Genomic DNA, 26,197 nt, shown 5'->3' on the forward strand with positions numbered 1-26,197 from the left:
GAACGGCGGGATGGGTCAGGTTGGAGGGGAGCACGGTGAGTCATGTGCTCCCACCTCCCTGCTCAAGCAGGATTGTCCCAGAGCACTTTCACAGCATTGCATCCAGATGTTCCCGGAGTATCGCCAGTGAGGAAAGCTCCACGCCTTCCCTGGACAATGTTCCAGTGTATGATGACCAAACAGTAAAGAAGTTCTTCCTCACACTCGAGTGGAACTGCCTATGTATCATTTTCTGCCCCTTGGCTCTTGTCCTATGGCTGGGAGCCACCCAGCAGAGCTCAGTCCATCCTCTGAAGCCTCTCTCCAAACAGGGACAGGCGCTGGTGGGGTCCCCTCTCAGTCCTCTCTTCTCGAGGCTGAACAGGCTCAACTCCCTCAGTCTTCTCTCCTAAAAGAAGTTGTGTGTCCGTCCCTCCGTTGTTCCATCCCTCTGGTCCCCCTAGGCTTCTTGGTAGCCTCTCTTCAAGTCACCTCTCTCCTCAGCTGCCTCCAAGGCCACCCAGGCACGGCCCCTTGGCGAGGGGAAGGTGTCACACACAGAAACAAACAGGAGCCCTGTGCTTGTGTCACACACAGAAACAAACGGGAGCCCTGTGCTTGTGTCACACACAGAAACAAACAGCAGCCCTGTGCTTGTGTCACACACAGAAACAAACCCAGGAGCCCTGAGCCATCAGTCTCTGTCAGGGGGAAGAGGGGCCAGTGGCACCCCTGGGCTTGCTGGCCCTGGTCACCCAGCCCCCTTTTCCACAGTTAACTTCCTTGGTTTCTGCTTTTCTCCAGGTCAGCCAGCGAGTCCACAATCTCTGCAAAACACAAGGACGGCATTAAGCAACACAGAGGATTTTTGGTAGGCTTTGTTTGGGGTTTTTAACGGAGGAGAGGATGGCTTTGCCTCACTGATGGTGCCTGGGACATGGAGTCACACTCTCCTGGGGCCAGCACAAAGGGCAGGGCTGGCAGGGACAGGCCTGAGCACACAGCCCAGCCCAAACAGAAGCAGCCGTGTTTGTGGAAGCAGCCTTGTGAACAGCTGCCATGAACTGTCCTTCCAGCTCAGCCCCACACAGTGGTAGGTGTTGGATTAGGGTCATATTAGGGTAATAAAGCCATCCTGTTTCCTCAGTGTGGCTTTGTCAACAGCTCTGATGATATTTTGGTATTTTCTCTTCAGCCAGGGCTATTCCCTGTGCCAGGGAGGTGCTGGTGGGAAATGGAAGCACACAGATGTGACACTCAGTGGTTTCTTGGGCACATTTCCCTCATCTCTTGTATGGGTCTGGTCCCATAGGATGGAGTGGATGAAATTGAAGAAAGTTTTCTCCCCTTAGACAGATGAACCAAGGGAAGGATATGAGCTCTGTGACTTCAAACATACCAGAAATGTTCCTCTATAATTTCCTGATGTTGCTGTTGTATCTCCTGCTGGAGACCAGTTACTTGTCTGATCAGACACAAACCAGCTTCAGAGACAGTGAAAACTTCCCTGTCATAGAGCAATGCCCAAGGCTGCAATTTACTGCTAAAGCCCAAGGCAGGAAATGTTCCTGCAGAGTGTTGTGGCTGTTCCTCCAGCTTATGGGATCTGCAGGACCTGAGTAGGGATTAACTCACAGACCCCTGCTTCCTGCCCCTGCTTGTCTGATAGAAAAAGCTCCTTTTATGTGACACCAAATAAACAAACAGCCTGGTGATTATTGTCATGGCATGGGTAACTAAATGTCACTGTGTGAGGTCTGGAACTGGGGGCTTGTTAGCATAAAAAAAGGAAGGTCAAGGCAGGATCCTGAAACACAAAGCCAGGCTAATTCACATGGGAAATCAGGGGCAAACTGCCTGCTGGAGCAGCTGATGGAGGGGTGCAAAGGACCTGTGGAGCAGGCGTCTGGGACACTCACCCTCGGCAGAAGGGCGCTGGGAAGGGTCAAAGGCACGGCACTGCTCAATGATTTTCCTCAGATCTTCTGGACAATCTTCCCCAAGAGGGTCCCAGTACTGGTGATTGCAGATTTTCTCCACGATCTCCTCGGGAGTGCAGCCTAGACAAGTGCAAACAGGAGAGTCGGGATGGAGCTCTGCTGCCACAGGAGGGTGCTGGGGAGGGAACCCAGCACAAAGCCGTGCCAAGAGCCTGCCTGCAGCCTTTGGCAGGGAGAGGCCAGCAGGGAAGTGACCCAAACTCCATCTGCAAGGAGTCCCACTGCATTTGGCATGACACTGTTGGGCTCCAGTAGAGCAAGATGTGTTCATGCCTAAGTGCCCACGACCGGCCAATAGAAACAGAAATTATTTGCATGTTTGTGGTTTAAGCAGGTAGCTTTACTGCAAGCTGTACTTTACTGCATTGGAGTTTCAGGAGAAGCTGTCAGGCACACCAGGCACTGCCACTGGCACCGGCATGGGATGCTCAGGGAAGGAGCAGGGAGCATCCAGTGCCAGACAGGAACCACACTGCGCCGTGAGGCTTTTCTGCAGGGAGCCAGATACTTCTGTCTCACCTTCAAATGGGATTTTGGAGGTTGCAATCTCTGCCAGAACGATCCCAAAGCTGGAAGGAGACAAGCAAGAGTCTCAGTATTCATTCCACCATGTATTCCTCCCTTCTAGTGGAGAGGACTGTTGGTCTATGCCAACTGGAAGCATTTGCTGGTGTGTCTGATTAAACCTGGCCTCCTTCCATAGCTCTGCCAGACACCTGCCTGCTCACAGGCATCTCCTGGGAGGGACAGACACACCTGTATATTTCACAGGGACTCTTGTAAGGGTAGTTGATGTCTTTCAGGTTCTCTGGAGCGATGTAGGCCAACATAGAGACTTGTTTCCAGTCCTTCTTGGCTTTCCTCTTGATGGATGATTCTGTTTCACACAGCTCAAATCCTGACAGCTGATTGAGAGAATGAGAGAGAGAAAAGGAGAAGTAGAAACCTGTGGTGCAGCTAGAGACTGCCCCAAGATGGAGAAAACAGAGCAAGATGCCCTGGGCAGCAAAGGCTGGAGTGCAGCCCTGTGTGCTGCCCAGCAGGAGTCTCTTCCTGCAAGCAAAACCAGAGGGGAGGGCAGGTGAATTGCCCCAGCTTCAGCTCATCCCAGGCTGGATGCTTTAGGAACACTCACTTTGCTCATGATAAAACCAAGATAGGGAGGTTTAAATGCCTAAAGTCATAGGGGAGATGCCACTCCCCCATTTTATCCTGGACCATCACAATTCCCTTCAGTGTTGGTGGAGGGAGACATCCACAAAACCATTTAAAACTCCCAAAAGCATCTCCAAGTGTGGTGCTTACCTTCACACAGTAATCTCCAGCCACCAGGAACTTGCTGCTGCAGATGCAGCCGTGGAGTCGGGACTTCTCCCCTGTCTGGTGCAACCTGCAGATGGATGGAACCAAGGACAGCACATAAGCCAGCAGCTCTCTGCCTGTCTTGGTGGATCAACCCTGCCAAGCCAACCTTTCCAGTAGGCTGGAAGAGCTGCTGTGGGCAAAGCAACAAGCCTTGTGGATGAGCAGGACCTGTAAGGAGAACTGCCATGCTGCAGGGTACCTCCAAATCTGCCCTGTAGATCTGGGGAGGGGATTTCCCCCTTCCAGGCCTTTCCAGGCTTGAAGCCAGATGTAGGGGACAGTGACCAGGGTAGATGGGAGCTACTGCATCCAAATCCACTACCTACCCCTAACCAGCCTCCCATCCCACGGTCCCTAGGTGGTGTCACTGGGAATCAGTGTCCAACAGGATACCACGGCTTACTCTGAGATACCAGGCAGCTGCACTCAGCTTTTGGATGATCAGGTGGAGTTGCTCACTGATTGTGCAGGTGCTCACCTGTAGAGGCCCCTGGCAGCTCCCAGGGCCATCCGGATGCGGATCTCCCAGGGCAGATGCTGCTGCTTGTTCAGCACGTCCCGCAGCGTCCCGTGCTTACAGTACTCCATGACGATGGAGAAGCAGGGGCTCCCGTCTGCAAGGCAAAACCATCCTGCCTTGTGCCACCTCTTGGGAGGGGACCACAACAAGGCACGTGCCACCAGCTCGCACTGGGCATGGCAGGGGAGGAAAAGGGTGATTTAATGTGACACCCCTACCGTTCTCCTCAATGCAGATCCCGTACATGCGAAGGATGTTTGGAGACTCAAACTTCTTCAGGGTCTGAATCTCCTTCTCAAAGATGTCTCTCACCTTGCTGTGGAAATGGACAGTGTGGTGAGATCCCTGGAACAAGGTATGGCACAGTGCTGTGCCACCCTCCTGGGGCCACACTCGTTCCCACCCAGGGCAACTCACACTGGGTCAGTGGTCAGCGGCCTCTTGAAGGTTTTGATGGCAACAGGGTACTTGAGGTACTCGCCCTCGTAGAGGTCGTAGCTCTCTGTGTCCTGCAGGTGCCTGTGGAAAGTGAGCTGGTCTCGCTTGATCTCAGTGATGTCTTCTCTTTTACCAACGTTGACCTTCTTCAAGCCTGCTCCCACCATGTGCCAGAAGGGAACAAGGGACACATTAGGCAGGGCTGGGGGGTAAAGGATGCAGTGTACAGGGTGCAGGTGGTGTGACATCGACTCACGCTCCATCTCACGAATGACTTTGTTCAGCTCGCTTTTCATCCAGTCCATCTTGCTCTCCATGCACTCCCTGTCAATGTAGATCTCCTCAAGCACATCTGTGGGCTCCTCAGTACCTAGGGAGAGAAACGAGCAGAGGTTGGGCTGCTGGATGAGCAAGCCTGACTGTGTGGTTTGTTTCTTTCATGGTTTAAATGTCCCTTTGGCTCTTCATGGCCGTGGCCATCAAGCCAGAGCTTGGTAACAACTGGAGAGAGGGGCCAGCAACCAGTCACAGGTTAGGAGGGTTTGCTAAATGCACTCACTTGCAATCACCTGGTCCAAGAAAGCTCTGTCATCCCTCAGGTCCTCAGCATCCTGCCTGCGACACGTCTTTGACTGGAAAGCTTCCAGGAAAGCCTGCTTCTGCTCTGCCTGCAGCAGGAGTGAGAGCCCCTGGGCAATGTCCTCCAGGCTTTCGTTCACCCAGACAAACTCCTCACCAGTGCTTCGGGCTCGCAGGAACTTCTGGATCCAGCTGGTCTGGCTGTATTTCATCACCAGTTTCTGGGCTTCCTCCAGTGCCCGGAGCAGCTTTTTCATCAGTTCCTCTTCATGGTGGGAGATGTGCTGTCGTGGCTGAGCCCGAAGGATCCTCACGGGCTCCAGCAGAATCTGGATGCGCTCCACGAGGCGCTGGCACTGGTGCTTACAGCACTTCACCTGCTCGAATTGGCCATGGATGGCCTGGGCCAGGGAGAGGACCCTCTCCACGATGTCCATGCTTGCAGCACAGGGCTTGGCCACGGGGATGTGAGCCGGCAGTGTCTGTGCAGGGAAGCCTCAGGCGCTGCTCAGAGATCAGCAGATGCAGCTCTTCCACGCCTTCCACCCTAGGGAACACCCTGATATGGCACACATCCTCCCACAGCCCCTCACATCTCCAGCTGCTTTGCTTTCCCTGCTTTGCCTGCCACTGCAGCTGCTCGTGCAGACCGGAGCGGGCACACACAGAGACATCGGCAGCAGCAGCAGTGGCACATCTTTCTCTGCAGTAGCAAGAGATGTTTTGGCTTGATTTATGTACATTAATTTAATGTATAATTAATTAAATTTAATTAATTAATTAAATGTGTGAGCTCAATTTAATGTGTGAACTAAATCCCAGAGAGCTTCCACCCAGAGGAGCAGGGACATCAGTGACCCAAGGAGCATCCCATGGACAGCATTCCTGGCTCCAGCCCCACATCCCCCTGGCTTCCTGCCCGCAGAACCCATACCTTTTGCTGTAAAGATCTACTTTTATTTCTGCCCAATGTCTCTCTCTGTGGTCACCCATCTAATAAAGGTTTGTACATCTTCACAGCCCCAGCATCCCCAGCTTCTCCCCGTAGCTCTGTTCTGCCCACCTAAGATTTTAAATCAAGCTCTTTCTGTGCGCTCAGCATCTCCTCAAGGACGGGGCCTGCTCCCCAGCCCACATGCAGGTAGCAAAGACAGAAAACCACCCTTGTTGAAAGGAAATTAGCAGCAGCCCCCAAGGAAGGATCGATCCCTTCTGCTCACCAGGAGAAAGGAAGGTCTGTCACCTGCTCGTGCTTGCTGACCTCGGCTGCCTCCGCAGGCTGGAGGGGCACGGCAGGACGAGCGCGGCTTTAAAGGGTGTCACAGCGGAAGGGACGTTGTGCAACCCAGCTTCCCACGCCATCACAGCTCCCAGTTCCCAGAAAGCTACCCGGGGTATTCCCAAGGGCTGAGTGCCCTTGTGCTGGGTTTTGCCTGATGGAAGAAGGAATTGCCCACAGGAAGTGCAGTGGGAAAAAGGGGATGGGGAAGTTGTGCGTGCCTGTATTGATGCTTCTGCTATTCTGAGAACCAGAACCCATTCTGCTGCGCTGGCAGCTGGGGCTCTGTGCCCTGCTGAACTTCCTGCATGTGCAGTGAGACCCTCCAGAGCACAGCCCTGCTCCTCTCCCCGTCCCTGAGCCCCGGAGCACCAAAGGAGGCGGGCTGTGGGCACCAGTGCTGGAAGCAGGGCTTGACCTCTGCAGGAAGTTCTACAGAGGGCTTCGTCAGAGAGCCAGGCTAATTTTGGGAAGCTCTGGGGTGCATGCGACGCTATTGCCCAACTTCAGAGAAGTGAGTGTTAACTTCTGCTTAGCAGAGCCACAACGTCACACAGGTTTGCTGAGAATATCCCATGCAAATCTCCTACCTCACTGTGGCTGATGAGGGGAGCCAGCAATGGTGGCTCCAAGGGCCATCAACACCTGGAAAGGGACACACCAAGGGTGGGAGAACAGACTCGTGAGCAGCCTTGGGGGGTACATTTCCCAGACCCTTTTTAGAAAGTTTTATTTTTCAAAATATACAGTTTATTTACAATTGTAGTGTCTACAGTTTTACATATAAATTTATTTCAAACCTTTAAATATCTGCAGTAAACATTAGGGAAAAAATAATAAAAAATAAAATCACAGGATCAGCAAAAAAGGCATCTCATAGTAATTCTTTTCATTGGAGTTTGAGTTTCAAGTAGCCAATGTCTATGAAAACCATGAACTTGATAAATCTGGCAGAGAGATATGGGTTAGAAAAAGGCACAATCCAGAGCTGTGGGACCTGCCCCAAAAGGGCTGCAGGCCAAGAAAACCCTGTGCTGAGATGGGCTGGGAGAAGGAGCTAGGACAGGAATCCCCTTGGCTTGAGTTAGGCAATAGGGGCAACTGCAGCGTGTTGGGTGCCCTGGGGAGAGGGCAGCCCAGGAGGGACAGGGGCTCTGGCAAGGTGCCAGGGCAGAGGAGGGAGGGTGGACTCAGGCACTTCATCTTTCAGGCAGCAGATCTGCCCGTGCTTCCATAGCCTGGAGCGGGAGGGCAGCGAGGTAGGGGCAGGAGTCCACCAGGGAACCCCACAGACTCCTCCTCCCCTTTCCTCACCATCCTCAGCCCCCCATCCCCTTGCCAGTGCCACAGCTGGACCACAGCACTCCACAGGGATGCTCCACTTTGGAGTCACTGCTGTGGCACAGCCCCCAGGAAGGGGACAGGGACCAGCTGGCCTCGCTGGGGGCTGGGGAGGGACACCAGCCCCAGTGCAGGGGCACAGAGCCAGCAGCTGAGCACTGGGCTGGGGCGGTCAGTCCTCTTTCTTGAAGGTCTCCTCAGGGATGAGTGTCCGGAAAGGATAATCCCAGAAGCGTGTGCTGATGCCAAAACCTGCGGGCAGGGAAGAGAGAGTTCAGCCCTTGGCACCATCATCAAGGTGTTGCAAGGGCTCTGTGTTAACTGGTGAGGGAGGAGTGTCCACATGTTGGGAAGGGAGGAAGGCAAAGTGAAGATGAGGAGGAAGAGCAGAGGGAGCAGGAGCTGGCTGGGCCACGCCAACAAGCCCCACGGATGACAGCTTATCTGGATGGGGCGTTTTCTCCTAGGAAACCGGGCAAAGGGCAGGTTGAGCAAGCACTGGGCTAGGGAAAGTGTGGGGTGGATCTGGGGAAGCCCAGGGCCTCACCCTACACCTGTCAATGCCTCCCAGCAGGAAGAGATGCTGCCCTGGGCAGGGATAGGCACCCACATCCCAGCACCATGGGGGTTTGCCATTCCAGGCAGCACTGGTGCCCACCGCTGAGATGGACTGCTGCCTTCCCCTCTGCGCTGCTCTGCCTCCCCATCCTCAACCTGGGAGCCAGGAAATATTCCCCATGGGCTACAGCACCTCACATGCTGCTTCCTCAGCAGCACAGTGCTTGGCTTTCCTCATCCCAAATCCCAAATATTTTGGAGCAAGTAGGCTGGACCTTTGGCAGCCCTTGCCCCTGCCAGCATGCACGGGGAGCGTGGCACTACCTGATTTTTGGTGTTCAAAGTGGTGCTTGACGTGGTAAGCCTTGAGGCCATACAGGTAGGTGCCCTTTTTGGGGGAGCCATAGTGGAGGTAATAGTGCATCATGTCGTAGATGACGTAGCCGCAGAGCCCCCCGACGAACACGGAGAGCCCCAGCACCTCGGGCAGCAGCAGCCGCAGCACGCCGTAGAAGAAGCCGATCACCAGCGAGGCCGGCACGGGAGGGAAGACCAGGCGGGAGCTGTCGAAGGGAGACTGGAAGCAGAGAGGGACCGTGGGACAGGCAGCTCCTAGCTCACCCTTCCTCCCCCCGCACAGCCCTGCCAAGCATCAGGGAAACCCATCTGGAAGAAGCCAACAGCAAAAACCCTCCCCAAAGCTGTAGCCAGTGGTGAGAGCAGCCCCCCGTGCATGCCAAGGGGTCCGGGCAGGTGGTGGCTTTATCTGGTAGGTGCCCAAGCTCTATATTTTCCTCCAGCAAGGCTATGGCTCTTTTGGTTTTCCCCCTTGCCCAACCACACAGCTTGAAAATTTAACTCCAGCTCCTCCAGGGCTGTTTTACAGCCCTTGCTGGTATTGGGCAAGTGCCTCGCTTGGGACGCCACCAGTCACACCGAACAGGCAGCAACAGGCTCTGTCTGGGCAAAGGGCACACAGTGACACGCTCCAGTGGGGCAAAGGCCACCATTCCCACGGCCCAGCAGGTGCCAGCGGGGGCGGGAGCTGCGACTCACCTTGTGATGCTGCCCATGCAGCAAGAAATGCAGCGTGATGAGATAGTAATTACTAGCGGGTGGCTTCATGTGGAAGACAAAGCGATGGATGAGGTACTCTAGCAGGGACCACAGGATCATTCCCAGGAGGAAGATGAAGGGGAAGTAGTATTTGTGGACGGGGATGGAGTACTCTACACAACGAGACGTGCAGCGGTCAGCAGGGCAGGTGCAGGTGCTTTTATCCATCACCATCCTCCCTCTGGCATCAGGGCGATGCTCGGCTCTCCCTCCCTCCCACCGCTCATCCACCTCCTGTCCTGAGCTTCTCTAGGGAGCTAACTGCCCAAGCTCTGCTCTAAACCACATTTTCCTTTGATTCCTACTAATTTACAGAACCAGATAGCTTCTTGCTGCCTCAGGAAGACAGTGAGGGGAGCTCCCTGCATTCCAGATTCCAACGGGGGCTTGGACTTGCACTCTAGGGACTGCGTCACCATTACAAAGCTGCTTCACCCACCAGAACTAGGCAGGAGGGACCTTAGTTGCACAGGCAGCACTCGTGACAGTAAAACAGTGCTGTTGGTGTTGGTGTTTATTTTTCTGGGGGAAAAAGAAAAGACTTGTTGGGCACTTTCCCCCGCAGAACATTTTTCAGCCACCTCCTTCTTTCAGGGCTGGCTGCCAGGCCTGTGTCCTTCCTAGCAAAATTTTGATTGCCCCAAAACCCACTTATTTTTAGGGAAAAAAAAAAACCACAAAACTTGGCAGCAAGGTGCTGGATGCCACAAGGAGCGGGGAGTGCCTGTGCGGCCGGCGCTCCCCACCCCACAGCCGGGCACAGCTGGCACTGGGTGGCACCTTGCAAAAAAAACAGGGAACCCAGCAAAAAAGAGAAAAAAAAAAAAAGACAACAAAGAAGACAGCTTGCCCCGGCCACGCTTGTTGTTCCCGGGGGAGCAGGGAGCAGACAGTGGGAGATTCAAGGGCAGGCGCTTCGGGCGAACAAGCCCCGCTCTGTGAGGAGCCGGCGGCGCTGAGAGCCGGGTTTGTTCGCCCGCTCCGCATTCAGCCGGCCCGGGTGGGCGGCAGCGGCCCTGGAACACGCCCCGGCACCGCAGGGCTCGGCTTCGGGGACTGAGGAACCGAGGCAGGAGGCGGCAGGCTGCAGCCCCGGTCAGCGGGCTCTGCGCCTCTGCTGATCTCCTGCGGGACCGAGTCTCGTGGTGAGAGGAAGGGAATGGAGTGGGCAAGCACAGGTGGCTTCATGCAGGGGACACGCTGGTGGCCACGAGGGAGAGGTGCTGAGCTGCTGCTCTTGCATGTGGGTTGTGGTGAGCACGTACAGAAGGAGGGATGAGGAGGGGATGCAGGTGTCCACCCACCCATTCCTGCCCATGGCCCAGAGTGGGGTCGGTAATGGAGCCCAAAGGCTTTGCTGCTGCTCATACCTGTGGTGAAGGAGGAGAAGAGCCTGGTGTTGCCCTGAGCAAGGGAGGTGTAGCTGACCCAGCTGAGATAGAGCACCACGGGCGTCCACACCATGAACACCACGTACCTGCGGGGTAGGAGGAGGTGTCAGAGGAAGTGTCCTGCTGGCTGGTGAGCCACGTCCCCCTCCTGGGGCAGGCACCACCCAGGGCACACCCTGCGAGCTCACCATGCTGTCTTGGAGAGGCACTCAAGGAAATCCGAGTGGAAGAGGCGGATGGGCCGGTCCACGGGCTGGTGCACCCACTCGTCGTACTTCTCCCCTAAGTAGCCCACCTGCCACAGCAAGGGCTTCTGCCAGTCTACCAGGTCCTGGGGGAGCAGACAGGGGTTGTAGTGCTGTGGAACCCACAAACCATCCCAGTACCAGGCACAAAGCTGAGCTGCTGCTGCAGGATTTTGGGCTGCAATGCCCTCCCATGCCCCAAGAGCAGCTGCTTCTGGTTCCAAGGTGCCCTGAGCTCCCCACAAGCGCCAGCACAGGGCAGACAAAGGGCCAAACACACATCAGCCCCAGGGCTCAGCTCACCCCTGTGCCACCAGGTACCTGCCAGCAGATCAAGGTGAAGGTGGCTGTACCCAGACCTGGCTCAGCATCAGGTCTGATAACTGAGGCTCTTTGCCTCTCAAGCTGCCAAGATTAGATAGTGAGCAGTGATATGGCCCAGCAGAACACCTCTGGTGCCACACGGATCCCATCCCCATGGCACTGCCCCAGCCAAGGACATTTCTCCTTGTGCAAAGGACACATGGGGCGGCCACAGCTGTTTGGGCACAGCAGTGATGAGCAAATTGGGAAGGGATGGGGAGCAGGGATACAGGATGGGAACACAGACTCCAGCAGTGCTGCTGAGCAATGCTGAACTCAGGTGCAAGAGTAAGAAGGGACCTGTGCATGTAGACAAGTTGGCATGGCATGCAAATGGGGAGGCACCGCTGGCAGCACCACCTCTGCCACTGCTCAGCATCCCTGGACACATCTTCTGCTGGCCTGGCCAGATAAGGTGCATTCTTGGTCCCACCCCTGTGCCAGCACTGAAACCACGCTTGTCTGGCCAAGCCCTGGGCCTGGCAGCTCTCCTTGGGCTGCCTGTGCCACACAGCACTGGCACAGCCATGTGGCACCTGGGGTTGGGCTGCCAGTGCTGGGGATGGCTCTGTTCAGGGCATCCCAGGGCAAGGAGCCGGGGTGGCTGTGGGCATTTTGGGGGCTCTGCTGCAGGCAGGGATGAACACAATCACACAGGAGGAGAAACAACCCCAGCTGGTGTATGGGAAGGGAATAGAGCCATTCTCCACTGGGGGGAAGTTAAAGCAAAAAGGTCACTTGGAAATGGACATTCTCTTTTAAAGGTTCTCAATGATAAAATATTAGTTTGAGGGGTGAAAGATGTTCTCCTGCTCTAAAAAACCCACAGCTTTCTACAAGATAAAAGCATGCTCACCAGCAAGCTGGGATCATGCAAGATGGGTGGCCAGATGGTGCTGTGGAGGGCAAGGACAGCCAAAGGCACCTTGGGGACAAATCCACACTGTTGTGGCACGCTTGGAAAGCAGCTGGCAGGGCAGGAAGCACCCTGCACCCACAGGGATCACCCTGCCCAGGCTGGGGAATCCCTTACTGCTCATTACGAGTGCTCAGGCAAGGGGAAAAAAAAATAAATAAAGCAAGAAAGAAATAAAAGCAAGCAAGGTGCGGCTTGGCAACACTTCCCTGTGGAAGGGCACAGCTGCTGTCAGAGAAAGGCATCTCTCCCATGCTGCTGCAATGGGAGCCTCCCAGCGCAGCCACGCCTGTGCAATAAAGCATGAGCAATGCCATCCACACCAGGAGAAAGGGCACAAGTGGCTGGGTCAGCTTGGCTCCCTCACGCCATCCCTCCCATCCAACAGGCCAGCAGAAGCCCTGCACTCATGCAGGGAAAAGGAGACCTGGTGTTTCCCAGGAGCACTCTGGCCAACAGCGTGCTGGAGAAACTCCAGAGCTCTTACCGTCTCCACATGCACTGTTCTGTAGCAGAGACCTGTCTGCTCTGGAGCCTGGGCTGCAGCAACCGCCTCCTTCTCATCCACTGTCTCAGAGAGGCTCTGAAAAGAGAAGGGAAAACTCCGTGGTGAAGCCCCAGTGGTGGATTCAGCTGGGATGGTGATGGCCATAGCACTCAGGGGTATGCCCAGAGTGAGCTCCTGCCTGCTAAACAAATATGGGGGAAAATCTGGTGAATTTAAGTCAGACAGTTCCTGCAGAGCAGGTTTCCTGAGGGAAGCAGCTGCCAGTGAGCTGCCCTGCCCTTCGGACTGAGCACTGTGGGCTCAGGGCTCTTTGGAAACCTCCTCTCAAGCCCAGTGTTTGGAATACCCTGCCCGTGGCCAGGACAGCACGGGTGCTTCAGAAACTCTGGGCCCTGGGACAGCACCTTCCCCTGCAAATGGGCAGTGCCATAGCAGAGGTCACCTTGCCACTGCTCCCTCCTCCCACCCCACTGATCTCCAGCTTTTTGGTGCCTCATGAAGCTGGGCTGGCAGACCTGGGGAGGGTGGTACAGCCGGTGCCACCACCCTGCCTGCGGGCACAAGAAAAAACACACAGAAGGAGGGACCTTGTCCAGGGAAAAAGGCAAAGTGTCCTTCACAGGGTGACACTGGGCTGACTGCCTTTGCCACGGGCTCTGGAATGTGAGGTGGGGTTTGGTGGTGGCTCAGGAGAGCACGTTGAGGCACAGGGGATGCACGGCTGCAGTGGTGGCAGGATGAAGACCCAGCTGCAGTCCCACTGGCAGGGCGGGCTGAGGAACAGGAGAAACCTGCCTTGTCTGATGCTTGGAAGCAAACACGCCGCCAGCTGCCAGCACCAGCCTCCTTCCTGCAGCCGTGCCAGCCCCGGCGCCAGCCGTGCGCTGGTGGGGGGCTCGCTGAGCTTGCGGCCGTGCCCATGCAAACCCCAGGGCGGCCGTGCCCCCCCCGGCAGCAGCGCCGGCTCCCCTGCAGGACGTGCCAAACATGCCTTCTGTCCCGCCTTGTCACCCGGAGTTACCCATTAACCCGGAGCAAGGAACGGCGTGGCCCCAGCACAGCCGTGCCCGACGGGGCTTCCAGCCGGGCCGCTTCCAGGGAGGGAGGATTTTCTCCCAGCTCCTCAATGGATGCTCTCCCCACTGCTCCGACAGGGATGCACTGCCACCCTATTGAGGGGAACACCGCCCTGGCAGCTGCAGGAGGGCCTGGGATGCAGGAAAGCCTGTGTCACCTTGCCAGGACGTCAGGACTTAACTCTGTGCCTTGCTGGGGACACCGAGGCAGGGCTCAGGCACTGTTTACCGACGGCAGGCACTCCTTGCAAGCTGTGCTCCCACCCCATTTCTCGGGCGAGCCGGATTTCAAGCCTCATTCTGCCTGTACAGGAACTGCATTACCCAGCTCTGAGGCAGCCCTTGCCTGGGGAAGCGGGCAGGGGATATTTCCAGCCAGTATTTCCAGGCTGGAATCCCACTGGCATCAATTTTACTGTGGGCAGAGCATGGATATAAGCTGATGCCAGGTACCACCACACCTCTCTGTGAGGATTCCCACTGCTATTTTCCATGCTGCACACTCTGTCCTTCAGCCAGACATTCCAAAACCCTAGGGCAGATGGGATGTCTTAAAATCTAGCAAAGCATGGTGGATTTATGGTTTTGCATCTGCCCTGCAGGTGCTTTGGAAGAAAATTTGGCTTTAAGAGAGTGAAACGGCTTATCCGTGCCCTGAGAAATGGGCTGGCGCTCTCCACCTTCAGCTTGCACCACAACCCAGCCAGCAGCAGGAAGGATGCTTAGGAAAGCCGGGCTGATGCAATGCCCGGCACCTCTCCTCCCTTTTCCGAAATGTTCACACACCTCCAGTTCCCCTGCCCATGGATGCCTGAGCACCTCGTCATGGCTGGAGGCTTCCCGGTCCTCCCAGGTCAGGGAGATGGACTGGGGGGGCTCACATCCCACCTCACCACCAGCACCTGGGCTGGGTGACATCAGTGACATGCCATTGTCCTGTGCGCTACAGCAGCTCCCTGTCAGCACCTGAATCATCTCCTACCCCTCCTCTTCCTCAGCTGGGGAGCAGGAGGAAGGCTCTCCTCTCGCTCACCCTGGAGCTGGCGCTGAAAGGACCGGGAGCTGTGTCGCAACCAGGATGCAAACCACGCTGGCATGTCCCAGCTGGCTCCCCAAAGGGTGGCCTGTTCCTGCCTGCCCCCGGCACGCAGGGGCCCTGCTGAGATCGGGCTCCCTGGGACCTGAACCAGCGCTGGGGCTTCTGCCCATTCTCCTCCAAGCGGGAGGTGGGCTGGGAGGAGGCTGAAGGGCTGTGCTGAGCCGGGCTCTGCTGTCACCTGTGGGTGGTGAAGATGCATCTGAGCTGTCCCCAGGCAAACAGGTCCTGCCAGGGAAGATGAGCAAGGGGCCTGATGTAAGGAAGGGAAAGTTAATGCCTACAAGGCACTGCACTTGTCAGTGAGCAGCAGCCCTGGTAAGGTGCTGCTGGTACACAACGGGGCCAAACACCCAGGGCATGGCATGATCCAGTGACTGGGTGACCCAGCATCCACCTGAGAGCATCTGGCTGCCCTGCCTGGATCACACAGGGCGCTCAGCACTGGTCCTGCACCAGCTGGAGAGCGCTGGCTGTGCCAGCCTAGTGCCGTCCTGCATCAGGGCTTGGAGCATTAAAAGAACAAAATCCAGCTGTGATGTGAGCTACAGACAGAAGGGGTGGTCCAGCACAGGGTTCAGCGTTCTTGGGACACAGCAGAGAAGCTGGAAACCTCCCCCTGGTGCAGACAGGGAGATGCTGCCTGCAGACAGCTGCTCTGCCAAAAGCCTGGACCCAGGGGTATTTCCCATGTATTTTCCCAGTGAGTCAAACCCCAGAGGAGTCCTACCATATTTCTGCATTGCTCCACAGCCTGCAGCACCTTCACTGAGCTCCTCAGAGGCTCTGTTTGCTGGTGTCCACATGGGACAAGCTCTGTTGGCAGTGCAGGTACAGGCATGCAGCATGAGGTGCAGAGAGCACCAAGCAAGGTGGGGGCACCATCCCAGCGGCACTGTGGTCTGTGTTCTCTGGCTGGCAGAGCCCCACAAGGCTGTGTCTTGGCCCATTGAACACTGGGTGCAGCAGGACTATTAAAAGGAGGTGAATTGAACTCCTAATCATAGTAGCAATATAAAAAGTGACTTGTTACATCACCCCCAAAGAGGTGCCCCAGGTGTCCCGCCTACGTCCAAACGTGCTCAGGCTGGGATGCAAAGCCAGGGTAGGTGCAAAGCCAGGTGCAGCAATACAGGCAAGAGGAAGAGAAGGACAGTAAACCTGAGAAGGATGGAAGATTTACTGTGACTCACAGCCACGTCATGCACCCCAAAGAGGCTGTGATGAAAGTCTCTCATTGCTCAAACTGGAAGGGTAATTAGATGATCCAGTTCCCTTCTAGCGAGGCTGTTAAAATCCACTGTCTAGTTTAGGTAATTATTGGTACTCGCTTTGATCTCCCCTATATGTCCTGCTTGCATAGATAAATTGTTCAGGGATTAATTTGTCCTTAGCCAAAAGGATTTGGGTGATGCAGAAAAGGGACCTGTGGCCAAAGAGGAGAGCCACAGGAAGGGGCATGGAGAGGCCGGTGGAATGAAGGCCAGATCTTATCTTCTTTATCTCTCCTGCATTAATGCACTTTTCCCCCTTCCCAAAATCCTGGAAATTCCTGCGGGAAGCAGGGGAGGATGCTGGATGCTTGTGGGACCAGGGCATTCTGAATCCCTCAGCAAGGGGATGATGCAGCCCCGGGACATCCAACAGGCAAGGAGAGGCACTGGCAAAGCTGTGGAGATCTGGAATCAAGCTGGGGTAATGTAACACTTCCTCCAAAGAGCTGTTTGGGCTACACCTGCCCCAAGGTACCCAAAGCATGAACCCTAGCACTACCAAGGACATCACCTCTCTTCAGAGAGGATTTTTGCAGGTGGGGAATAGGGCAGGGCAGCTCACACATCAGTGCATCCTGGACATGGCCTCACCATGCAGCAGGCAGCTCTAATCCCTGCCCCGTGTGTTACAGGCTGGGATGGTTTATCTGGCACCAGGCAGTGTCAGATCTCCCTGCGCCCTGGCGTTATCACGCCATGTATTTGCATTGGGATGGTGGCAGCTCCCCTCGGCACCAGAACCCGTTTGTCCGGTACCTTCCTTCGCCCCAGCCCGCTGGGCTCGTCACGCCTGCGAGGAGGCGGCGGCTCAGCGAGTGTCCCAACAGAGGAGGTGCCGTCGCCGGGATCCGTCCGGAGAAAATGCAGGCACTGCACCGAGGCTGAAACAAAGCTCTGTCTGTGGCGTTGGGGCCGAGGCTGCGCCCGGGGCAGGACACCCAGCGAGAGCAAACAAGCAGCCAGAGGGACCGGCCGGTCACCGACCCCGCTGGGATGCCGAGAGGGGAAGTGCTGGGCTGGTGAAGGGGGCTGGGCTGGCCCCGCTGCTCAGCATCCTGCCCACGGCGGCTGCTGAGGGTTGGTAAATGGGTAGGAGTGCCCAGGGCCACCCGGAGGCTGCGAAACTTCCCCAGGGAGCTCTCCCTTCCGCCTGGACAGCACGGGACTGGCTGCGTCCCATGCCCCACACCAGGCAGTCAGGGACACGGCTGGGCTTCTCTCCTCAGCAGTGGCTGCTCACCACTGGCAAACCCCAATGCCCAGCACCTTGGTCCCTGGTTGAGTGCTGACAGGGCCAGGAAGGGCGTCCTGTCCCATTGCCCACTCTGTGCCATACAGTCCTGCTAAAACTGACACTGAGTTCTGTCTCCTGCATCCCTCCAAAGACCCCAACACCTCCGTGCCACACTGGCACCCCAGATCCACCCATTAGCCCTGCTCCCTAGCATGGCAGGGAGGGATTGGCCGTGGAGTGGGACCCAGCGGTGTTACCCAGCTCTGTGCACTTGGCACCCTATGGGCCTCAGGGTCCCCTGCACCTCAGAGCCCAGAGAACTCCTGGGAGCCAGGAGGCACATGGGACCTTGGCACCCTGCACACCTCAGGCACCACCCATGCAAGATCCCAGGAGCCTCAAACATCCTCTGTCCCCTTCACCCCTCATGCCCTGTAGATCCCAGATGCTACAGACCCTGATCCTATTGGTCCTGTCCTGCTCACACCCAACACACACCATGTTCCATACAGCTCAGACTGAGATCTGGGGGCACTAAACACCTTATATGCTACATGCACCCCAGAAACTTCCTACCATGTACACCCCAAAGCCTATCCAGCCTCTGTATGTCCTGAACAGCTTGGACGGTGAGAAGCCTGGACCTGGAGTGCCCTACAGACCCTGTATGACTCAGACCCTGCACAGTTTGGATCCAGGGTGCCCTACAGACCCTGCACATCTTAGACTCCATGCACTCTGGACTTGTGATGCTCTATAAACCCAGCACTGCCCAGATCCCAGAGAGCACAGACCTGGAGCACCCTATCAAAACTCGATCCAGGACCTAGGGCACCCCATAATTTCTGTATATCTCAGTCCTGGGACATGGGGTGACCTATAGAAACGCTGTTTCTGCCGGCCCTGGGACACCTTAGACAGACCCTGTACATCCTGGATCGAGACCGGGGATCGAGACACTTGCTGTACAGACCCTGCACATCCTGGAGTAGCACCTGGGGCACCCTACAGCCTCTGCATTTGCCAGTTCCGGGACGCGGGGCACCCCACAGCCCTTGCTCACCTGGACCCGGCACCTGAGGCACCCCGCAGAGGCTGTATGTATATACCCGGCCTCCCCTACAGCCCGTGCCCCCGGTCCCGGTTCGGCCCCGCGGCGGTACCTGCTCGTCGCCGGGCTCAATCTCCCCCACGTAGTACTGCTCCAGCCAGCGGCGGGCGTTCTCCGAGTGCCGGTGGGGCGGCCCGTCCAGCGCCGCGCTCACGTCGGTGCCGGCCCGGCGGCGCAGCAGCTGCTCCCCGCCCGGGTGCAGCCGCACGAAGCCGCTCAGGTCGTACAGGCGGCGGTGGCAGGAGACCAGGCAGGCGCCCTGTGCGCAGCGCGCCCGCACCTCGGCGGCGCTGAAGGACCGCGGCCCCGCCGTGGCCATGGCCCCGCCGCCGGTCCCCGTCCCGGTCCCGGTCCCCGTCCAAGTCCCCGTCCCGTCCCGCAGCCGCGCTCTGTCCGCACCTGCTCATCTGCATACATGCATATGCAGGAGGCCACGCCCCGGGCCGCGCCCCGCCGCAGCCCATTGGGCAGCCGTGGACTGGTGGGGCATGGTTGGGGTGGCGAGGCTCCACCCCGCCGCAGGTACTCTGGAAAGTGGGAATGAGGCGTCCCTGGAGAGGCAGAACGGGGAGAAGGGGGCACAGGGCACCCACCGGGTGAACGGGGAAATGAGGCGGCCCCAGGGGAGGGGAGTGTGCCCCCCCAGGGCCCATGGGTACCGTAAGGGGCGGGAATGGGGGGTCTGGGCAACCTTGGATGGGTTATGGGGGGCACTGGGGTACCCTGGTGTGGAACTGGAGTATGGGCATCTCTGGGGCAGGGATGAGGCTGTGAGGGCATCCCGGGGTGGTAGCTGGGGGTATTGGGCACCCCTGGGGGAATCACCCTTCCCAAGTTACCAAGGTCCTCAGTGGCCAAGGCAGGGGACACCCCAGTCCTGGCTCAGAGTGCCCTCGGAGAGCAGGGTCCTTCCTGGGGTCACCCAGAGGCCAACTCACCCCAGTGTCACTGGCTGCCAGGCACCACATCCCCTCCCCAGCTGTTTGAAGATATATTTCAGTATTTAATTAAATTTGCGATTAGCCAGGGGGGCAGGAGGCAGCCCTAAATACTCCGAAGAATCACAGCCAAATAATTAATAAATAATGACAGGAAAGGAGTTTCCCATGCATATTTTTGGGGAAGATTTCCCTCTGAAGTGAGGGGGGCTGCTTTGGGGTGACACCCTTGACCACAGGGGCTGGCCACGTGCCAGCAAATTTGGCGTTGCTGGCCACGCCGGGCTGCAACCAGTGATTAAGGTGGGGTTTGCCATCCCAGGAATGGGGAGCCCCCCCAGCCCCACCTGTAAGGGTGGCTCATCACACCACCTCAGCCCCCCAGCCTTGGGGTGCTGTGGGGCGCAGGCCAGGCGCTCACTGAGGCCTTTAATCAAGGTGGATGCAAAACCTGCTGTGGCAGTCGGCTCCACCTTCCCACCCGGCTCCTGGCACAGCCCAGCCTCCTGCTTGGGGGAAAAGTCCTTTTTGGGTGGGCAGATTGCTTTTGCACCCTGGTAGGAGAAGAAGGGTTAAGGGTGGGCATGCTCCTGGCTGGGGCTGCTGCAGGGTACCTGGGGTGCATTGAGAGCCCCTTGGGGTGGAGGACAAAAACATTTTCTGGGGGTCAGGAGAGGTTGTTGGGAGACCCTAAATGAGGCACTGGAGTGGGACACTCTCCCAAGGGGGTTCCCCAATTCCCTCAATGGCCAAGGTGGTCCTGGTTGTGGCAGGTGAGCTCCATCTGGCACAGCTCTCTGGGGCATTAGGGTGGCTTCTGGATGGACACTGAGGATTCTTTGATGAGCATGAGGGCAAGGATGAAGGCCACTGCACACAATCCCAAACCAGGGACCCCAGACCCCAAGCATGCTCAGGTGCAGTGGCCACTATCCCTTTGTGGGGTACTGGAGGAGATGGAGGAGACACCTGGCTGTGACCCCACCATGCAGTCTCCACCGGCTGCTCTTGCTTGTGCAGCCCAGCCCTACCATGGGTTTTGGGGCCACAGGCTGCCAAGGGCCACCCTCTGTACTCAACACTCATGGCAGAGGTGGGTCCAGCCTTTGCCAGCCCACAAAGCTGCCAGGTGACCCTGCTGCCATCCTCTCCCAAGCACACAGAGCTGTGGTCCTAAATGCACCACAGCAGGGCCCAGGGATATGAGCCAGGCTCTTGTGAGCTGACATTTCATCTGCCCATGTTACCTCCTGGGCTCTGTCTCCCCATGCAAGGCACAAGGGTGTCCCCACAGTGGGTGAGCCAATCCCCACCTCTGCAGTGAGAATGGGGCAGCAGAGGGACCCTGTCACCTGCAGAGCAGGAATGCACTGAGCACAGGTGACACTGGGAGAGGGACAGTAGTGGGAACAAACTGTACACCAGCATAACAGCATCAAATTGGCAGCAGAGGGTTGTGCCAATGCCCTGTCCCTGCTGCTGAGCTCTTCCCTGTCCCTGCACCGAGCCAGCCCCAGGACAAGCAGGATCAGGAAGTGTAGCTGGTTTGCTGATCAGCCTGGCTGGAATGAGAGCAGCCAAGTGGCTTTGGCTCATCAGTTCCTAAACTGGTTTCCCCACCAGACAGACGGACAGACGCTGGGGCTGGCACACAGGAGACAGCAGGAATGTGCTGCTGGGCTTGGGGCAGGATTAGGCCCTGCAGTGCTGGAGGGGCTGATGCTGGGATAATGGAGCTGTGGCCGCCAAGGAGGAGGAGGCCAATACAGACTCTGCTTGCTATTGCATCCATGGGAAAGGTTTTCCCTCTCTGCTAAACACTCCCTGTTTCTCTGCCAAACTCGATCATCAGGGATTAAACTTCCTTCTCTGCACATGGAAAGCCTCAGTGGGGATAGGGAAGGCACACCACACTTGTTACACCCTCAGTAGGAAAACAAATAGGATTTAAAATGCTGACAGTGGCCTTTAGGGCACAGCGTGGGTTGACATGGGAGCCCTCTCCCTCTTCCAGCCCCGTCCTTGGGAAAGCTAATGGATACACAGGTAACAGCTCCTGGGATGCACTTGGCAGGCAGCTGAAGCAAGTTTTGGCAAGCAGGTGTTTTCAGGGTCAGACCTAAGGTCTTCCGCCCTCAGCATCCTCCTCTGCACAGGCCTGGGAAGGGTGCCAGAGCAGGCGCGGGGTGCGTGGGCATCTCTGCAGAGCACTGCTGCCTGGGCTCTCTGGACGGAGATGGCCTGGGATGGAGCTCCTCTCCTTGGCAGTGTCCAGTCACTCCTGGAGCCCTGGCACACCTGTGGCACCAGGGATGCCCCGAGGGAAGTGGTTTGACACCCCTCCCACGCGGTGCACAGAGTGCTCCTGTGTCCTGCAGAGCAGCTGGTTTAATCCAATGCCCCCTCACTCCTGCTCCAGCAGAAACCACGGATGGGTCATCCCCTGCCCAGCAGCACGACTGACCACGCTCCTGAGCACTGTGCATCAGCTGAAGGCTCTATCCAATTCGCCTGGTTCGCCCATGGCAGCATCCCCAGAGCCGGGCTGGTGCACACTCTGGCCCACACTCACTGCCTGAGCAGTCCCTGCCTCCCCTCCCTTCTCTAAAGCTGCAATTCAGACCAAGGTTTGGCCTCACTGGGGAACTTTTTGCACTTGGTACCAAGTTACTCCAAAGAGCAGGTGGGCGCGGGGAGAGGCAGTTGGGGGTGGGCAGCACAGCAGGGGCTGGTGTGGGGCACCACCACCCCTCTGTTCTGACCATTTACTACTGCCCTGCACAGCAATGGCAACAACGATTCTCCCTGCAACCGGCTCCAGGAAGGCAGAATAAGCTGGTTGTGTTTCCTTGCAATAGTCACTTCTGCATGGAGTGGGGCTGCTCCCAAAGGAACCACCAGACATGCTGCAGGGTGTGAGAGAAATGCTGGCAGCATCCGGGAAGAAATTCCATCTACCTGCGCAGGGCTACACAAACAGCCACGGCAAGGGCTTTTCCGCCTTCCTCTGAAGTGCCTGCGTGCTCCGCCTCAGGGGCATTCACATACTACGGAGATGGACCGTAATGGACTGTAATAACACAATAAATACCACGATTTGTCGGTCCGTCACCTTTAAATAACAAATCTCCTTTCCCTTCCAAGCTACAGGAGCACTCAAGCATGGAAATGAAAATACTTCCAAGCTGAATGGCTGTCACGCAGGGAGGCGGAGGGCGGGAGCGCTCTCCCTGCAGCTCCTGGCAAGGAGCGCCCGGCCCTGGGGCCGAGCGGCGCCGGCAGGACCCCGGTGCCCCCGCCCGCTTTCCCGGGGGGCAGACGCTGCCCAGGGCCTCCCCAAACTGCAGGATGTGGGCTTGGGTTCGCCGGCAGCTCAGACGCCGCCCGGCTTCGCTTTCCCAAGAGGAGCCTCACAACCGCGGGCAGTTCCCAGTCTGGTCCCGGCTGGTGTGGCAGTGTCAGCACATGGTCCCAGCCAGGGCTGGGGGACAGCCCCTGTGGGGCTCTGCTACTACCGAGCCCCCTGCTCTGGGGTGCAGGGAGAGGGCCAGGGGTGCAACACTCACCGCCCACTGGGAGGGGAGAGCTGCTGGGGGCTCCCCACAGAGAAAGAGCCATCAGAGCAACACCACATTCTATCAGAACAGCACTTAAAAAAATAACTTTAATGTTTTAATTGTTTAAGATACATCATCTGTTTATTCCACAGCAGGATCCTACTGCCTGAGCTAGCACAGGGGTTGGGAAGGGCAATGGCACGTGGCCCCACTCAGCAGGCAAGCGTGGGAGAAGGGATCAGTGCCAGTACAGGTGGGGGTAGCTCCAGCTGGCTCATCCCTGGCAACACATTCACCCAAATCCAAAGCTCAGGCTGAAGCCAGCCCTGGAGAGGCACAGGCTGCATGTTCCAGGAGTGTACACATTGCACAGCAGCACCCCTGCACTGGGAGTGCCCTGCAGGCACAGCCCCAAACAGACAGATCCATCAGTACATTCTCCAGTTGATGCTCTACAGTTAAACCTATTGCCTCCATGGATTCCACCATTTTTCCAAACCCCCCTTTTCCCTAGAAACTGCTGCTTCCCTGTTGAAGAGCCTCATCGCTCCAGCAGCAGCAAATCTCAAATTAACCCTAATTTTCCCCATAGAGCTTGGAAACAACACCAAAAGGAATAAGTGTCCTTTTTGTGTGCTCTCAGTGAGGGAGCAAAGGCTTTCCAAAACACCACATCTAAAAGACAGTGTGGATCCCAAACTCAAAAGGCAGATGCCTTTCCCAGTGACCAGGAAGTGTCACCCTCAAGACAGGGACAAGTAAAAGTGCATTTTATCACCTGGTCAGAGCAGGAGATGGAGACACCTTAAAGCCTAACAGTACTAGAACTGCTGAAGTCACTAATCCCAGGGACCTTGGGTGCTTGTCTGAGCTTTTCACAGGTACTGACTAGTGAGCAGAAATTATTTAAGATGTAATCCTGAAAAATGCCATTTTCTTTTCTTGCTTTGTGGCGAAATCTAAACGATGTAAACAGTCATTCAAAATAAGGACCCTGCTGCTTCCAGGGAAACTCTGAGCATAGTTCCATGGACTATTTCCTCTTCAAGCGCCACTTACAACTCACCTTCAGAGCTTACCGTTGCTTGAGAATTATTTCTGCTTTAATTGTGTAAAACAACTGTTCTGCTCAGTTTGAGCCCATGTAAGGAGGCACCTGGAAAAGACTCTACATTGCTGAAACAAGTTTGGTTCTGCCAGGTGGGCCCCTTCCAGGGGAGCTTTCAAAAACCTCTTCATCCCAAACTAAGGAATATTCATACACCCTTCTGCAGGAGAGAGCAATTTTTCTGGTCTGGTATCCATTGCCAGCAATGGACACAGGGAATTTGGTCAAACTGGTCTGAAACCAACCCGGGAAGCGTAGGGGTAATGGAAGCACTTGTAAACATCACCACAACACACTGCCAGGACATCCTGCTCCAGCTCCTTGCGTCAATCTCCTCCAGACTGAGCAGAGCAGAGCTGGCTCAGCATGGCTTGGGAATTAAATATTCGGTCAGTGCCCGCTGTGCCCACCGCTCAGAAGGTGCTCTCGAGCAGGCAGTGGCACCCACAGCCCGTGGGACAGACCTCCTGGGTGCGAAACCACTCCATCATGTGGCTGGTGTGGCCGCCGTGGCCGCAGGTGAGGCAGAAGTTGGAGGAGCCGCGCACGGCCACGTGGCAGATGGCGCACTGGAAGGTGAAGCCCTTGCAGATGGCGCACTGGGTGCCGCGCACCTCGCTGCGGCAGTGGCTGCAGTACACGCCGAACTCTGCCAGAGGGAACACAGAGTGGGACAGTCAGGGCTGGAATCATGGACTAACAGCCCTGCAAACAACCCCTTACACTGCCCAAAGCTCCATCAGGATGGGAGGGTGGCTGGTGTTTAGAGATCTCGGTTTGTTCTCCACACGTGATTAAAGGAACAGGCAACTGACTGGCCCATCAATTCCCCTGATGGCGACAGCTCTCTGCTGGAAATGTGAGCTGGATTTCAAGCTTTGGGGACACTGACTCATGAAGGCTTCCTGCTTGTCTCATCCACCTCTTACCACTATAAAGTGTCATTAATTAAGCAAGAACAGCCTCCACTTCTCATCAGAGAGCCCACCCAATGCTCCTGTATCAGACTGTCAGCCAAGGCAGTGGATTAAGTCACCGGTTTTCACCCCAATTGCTCCCCAGAAGTTGTCTTGGGTGACAAAGTGAGACTACTGCTTTTTCTCTGGCATCCTTCACCTGTTTTTCTCCCCCACCAGGTCAAGCACATCTGTTTTTATAGGTCTGTGAAGACAATTTGGCAGCTGTCCTTAGCTGGGCGTCTACGCTGCTGAAAGTATTTCAAGAGGAAAGTTCTCTTTAAGCATTTGCTGGCTAGCTCGCCTAGTTAGAGATCTTGCAGTTTTAACACAAGGACACTTCAGCCCAGGATCAGAGATGAAGACAGGGCACCCCAGAGGGAATACAGGACACTCATCAGCACAGAGCTGAGCATTGCTGGCACGGCAGTATGCGAATTTTTCAGCTTTCCTGGAGAGATGTTACAGTATACAAAGCCCTTGAACCAACACCTGCAAGCCTCACCTCCACCCAGAACTGTGAAGAGGTCAAACCCACTTACTGGCAAGCTGGCCTCTGTCAGAGGTTAAATGCCACATTTGCTGTGACATTTCAGTAACCAATGGATACTTTATCCATGTAGCAGGCTGCTCTGCCTAAGCAGGAGTAAAACAGCTTAGATTCTGCCTTACTTGCAAGCTATCAGTGATGGATTGGGGGGGGGGGGCTGCTATTCTAAGTGAAGAATGATGAAACCAGCTTGATCACACTACCTCAAATTAGACCCATCACATGGATAGGTAAGGCAAATGCTGGCATCAACAGGGAAGTGAAAACCCTGGCAGGGAAGGGAGAGGCAGATGTTTACAGAAGAAGAAACCAAAGAGCTGATAGCATCTTACTCAAAAATAAAGCATGTTCTGTTGAGCAGGCAGGACAACATTTTATCTAAAATTGTGTGACTGACAGTCAATCACTTCATACCATAAAGACCAGTTCCATTTTTAAATGGTGAAAAATTTTAACACACTCCCTTAGGTGTGTGTGAAGATCCTTACCTTGGGTGGGGACAGCCCTCAAGGTCACTCCTCAAAGCCGAGTGAGAGAGATTTGCCCATGGTCATTGCTATGGATGGACATCAGTGTCTACCTGATAATTATTAAGCTAGCTTTGATACTATTTATTTAATAACCAGTGCATTGTATTTCTAGTTTTAATTTTCTATACTGTGTGGTAAATAATTCTGATTAAGGCCTTTTTAGTCAAAT

At 56.1% G+C, this 26,197-nt stretch overlaps 3 protein-coding genes across 4 annotated transcripts in view; all 3 read right to left on the reverse strand.

Moving 5' to 3' along the window:
- Positions 1-753: 753 nt before the first annotated feature.
- On the reverse strand, positions 754-5,344 carry MLKL (mixed lineage kinase domain like pseudokinase; the record flags this gene model as incomplete). The annotated part of the gene is made up of 10 exons (XM_084215163.1): positions 4,862-5,344; positions 4,559-4,672; positions 4,282-4,456; positions 4,083-4,180; positions 3,823-3,958; positions 3,285-3,369; positions 2,736-2,884; positions 2,499-2,548; positions 1,899-2,039; positions 754-806 (listed from the first exon to the last, which is right to left on the reverse strand). The coding sequence occupies exons 1-10, from the start codon at positions 5,316-5,318 to the stop codon at positions 754-756; spliced, it is 1,458 nt and encodes a 485-aa protein (XP_084071289.1). The 5' UTR covers positions 5,319-5,344.
- A 2,329-nt stretch (positions 5,345-7,673) lies between these two features.
- On the reverse strand, positions 7,674-18,708 carry FA2H (fatty acid 2-hydroxylase; the record flags this gene model as incomplete). Its single annotated transcript, XM_084215464.1, has 7 exons — positions 7,674-7,753; positions 8,384-8,636; positions 9,116-9,288; positions 10,546-10,652; positions 10,755-10,897; positions 12,578-12,673; positions 18,442-18,708. The coding sequence occupies 7 exons, from the start codon at positions 18,706-18,708 to the stop codon at positions 7,674-7,676; spliced, it is 1,119 nt and encodes a 372-aa protein (XP_084071590.1).
- Positions 18,709-23,029: 4,321 nt separating this feature from the next.
- WDR59 (WD repeat domain 59) overlaps positions 23,030-26,197 on the reverse strand; it is a 48,714-nt gene continuing 45,546 nt past the window's right edge. For both annotated transcript variants that reach the window (XM_084215325.1, XM_084215326.1), the window contains one exon: positions 23,030-24,641. In XM_084215325.1, coding sequence (XP_084071451.1) covers positions 24,406-24,641 — 236 coding nt within the window. In that variant the 3' untranslated portion in view covers positions 23,030-24,405. The remainder of the gene's footprint in view (positions 24,642-26,197) is intronic.

The sequence above is a fragment of the Fringilla coelebs genome (genome assembly GCF_963513975.1).
Source record: "Fringilla coelebs genome assembly, chromosome: 14".
Lineage (NCBI taxonomy): Eukaryota > Metazoa > Chordata > Aves > Passeriformes > Fringillidae > Fringilla > Fringilla coelebs.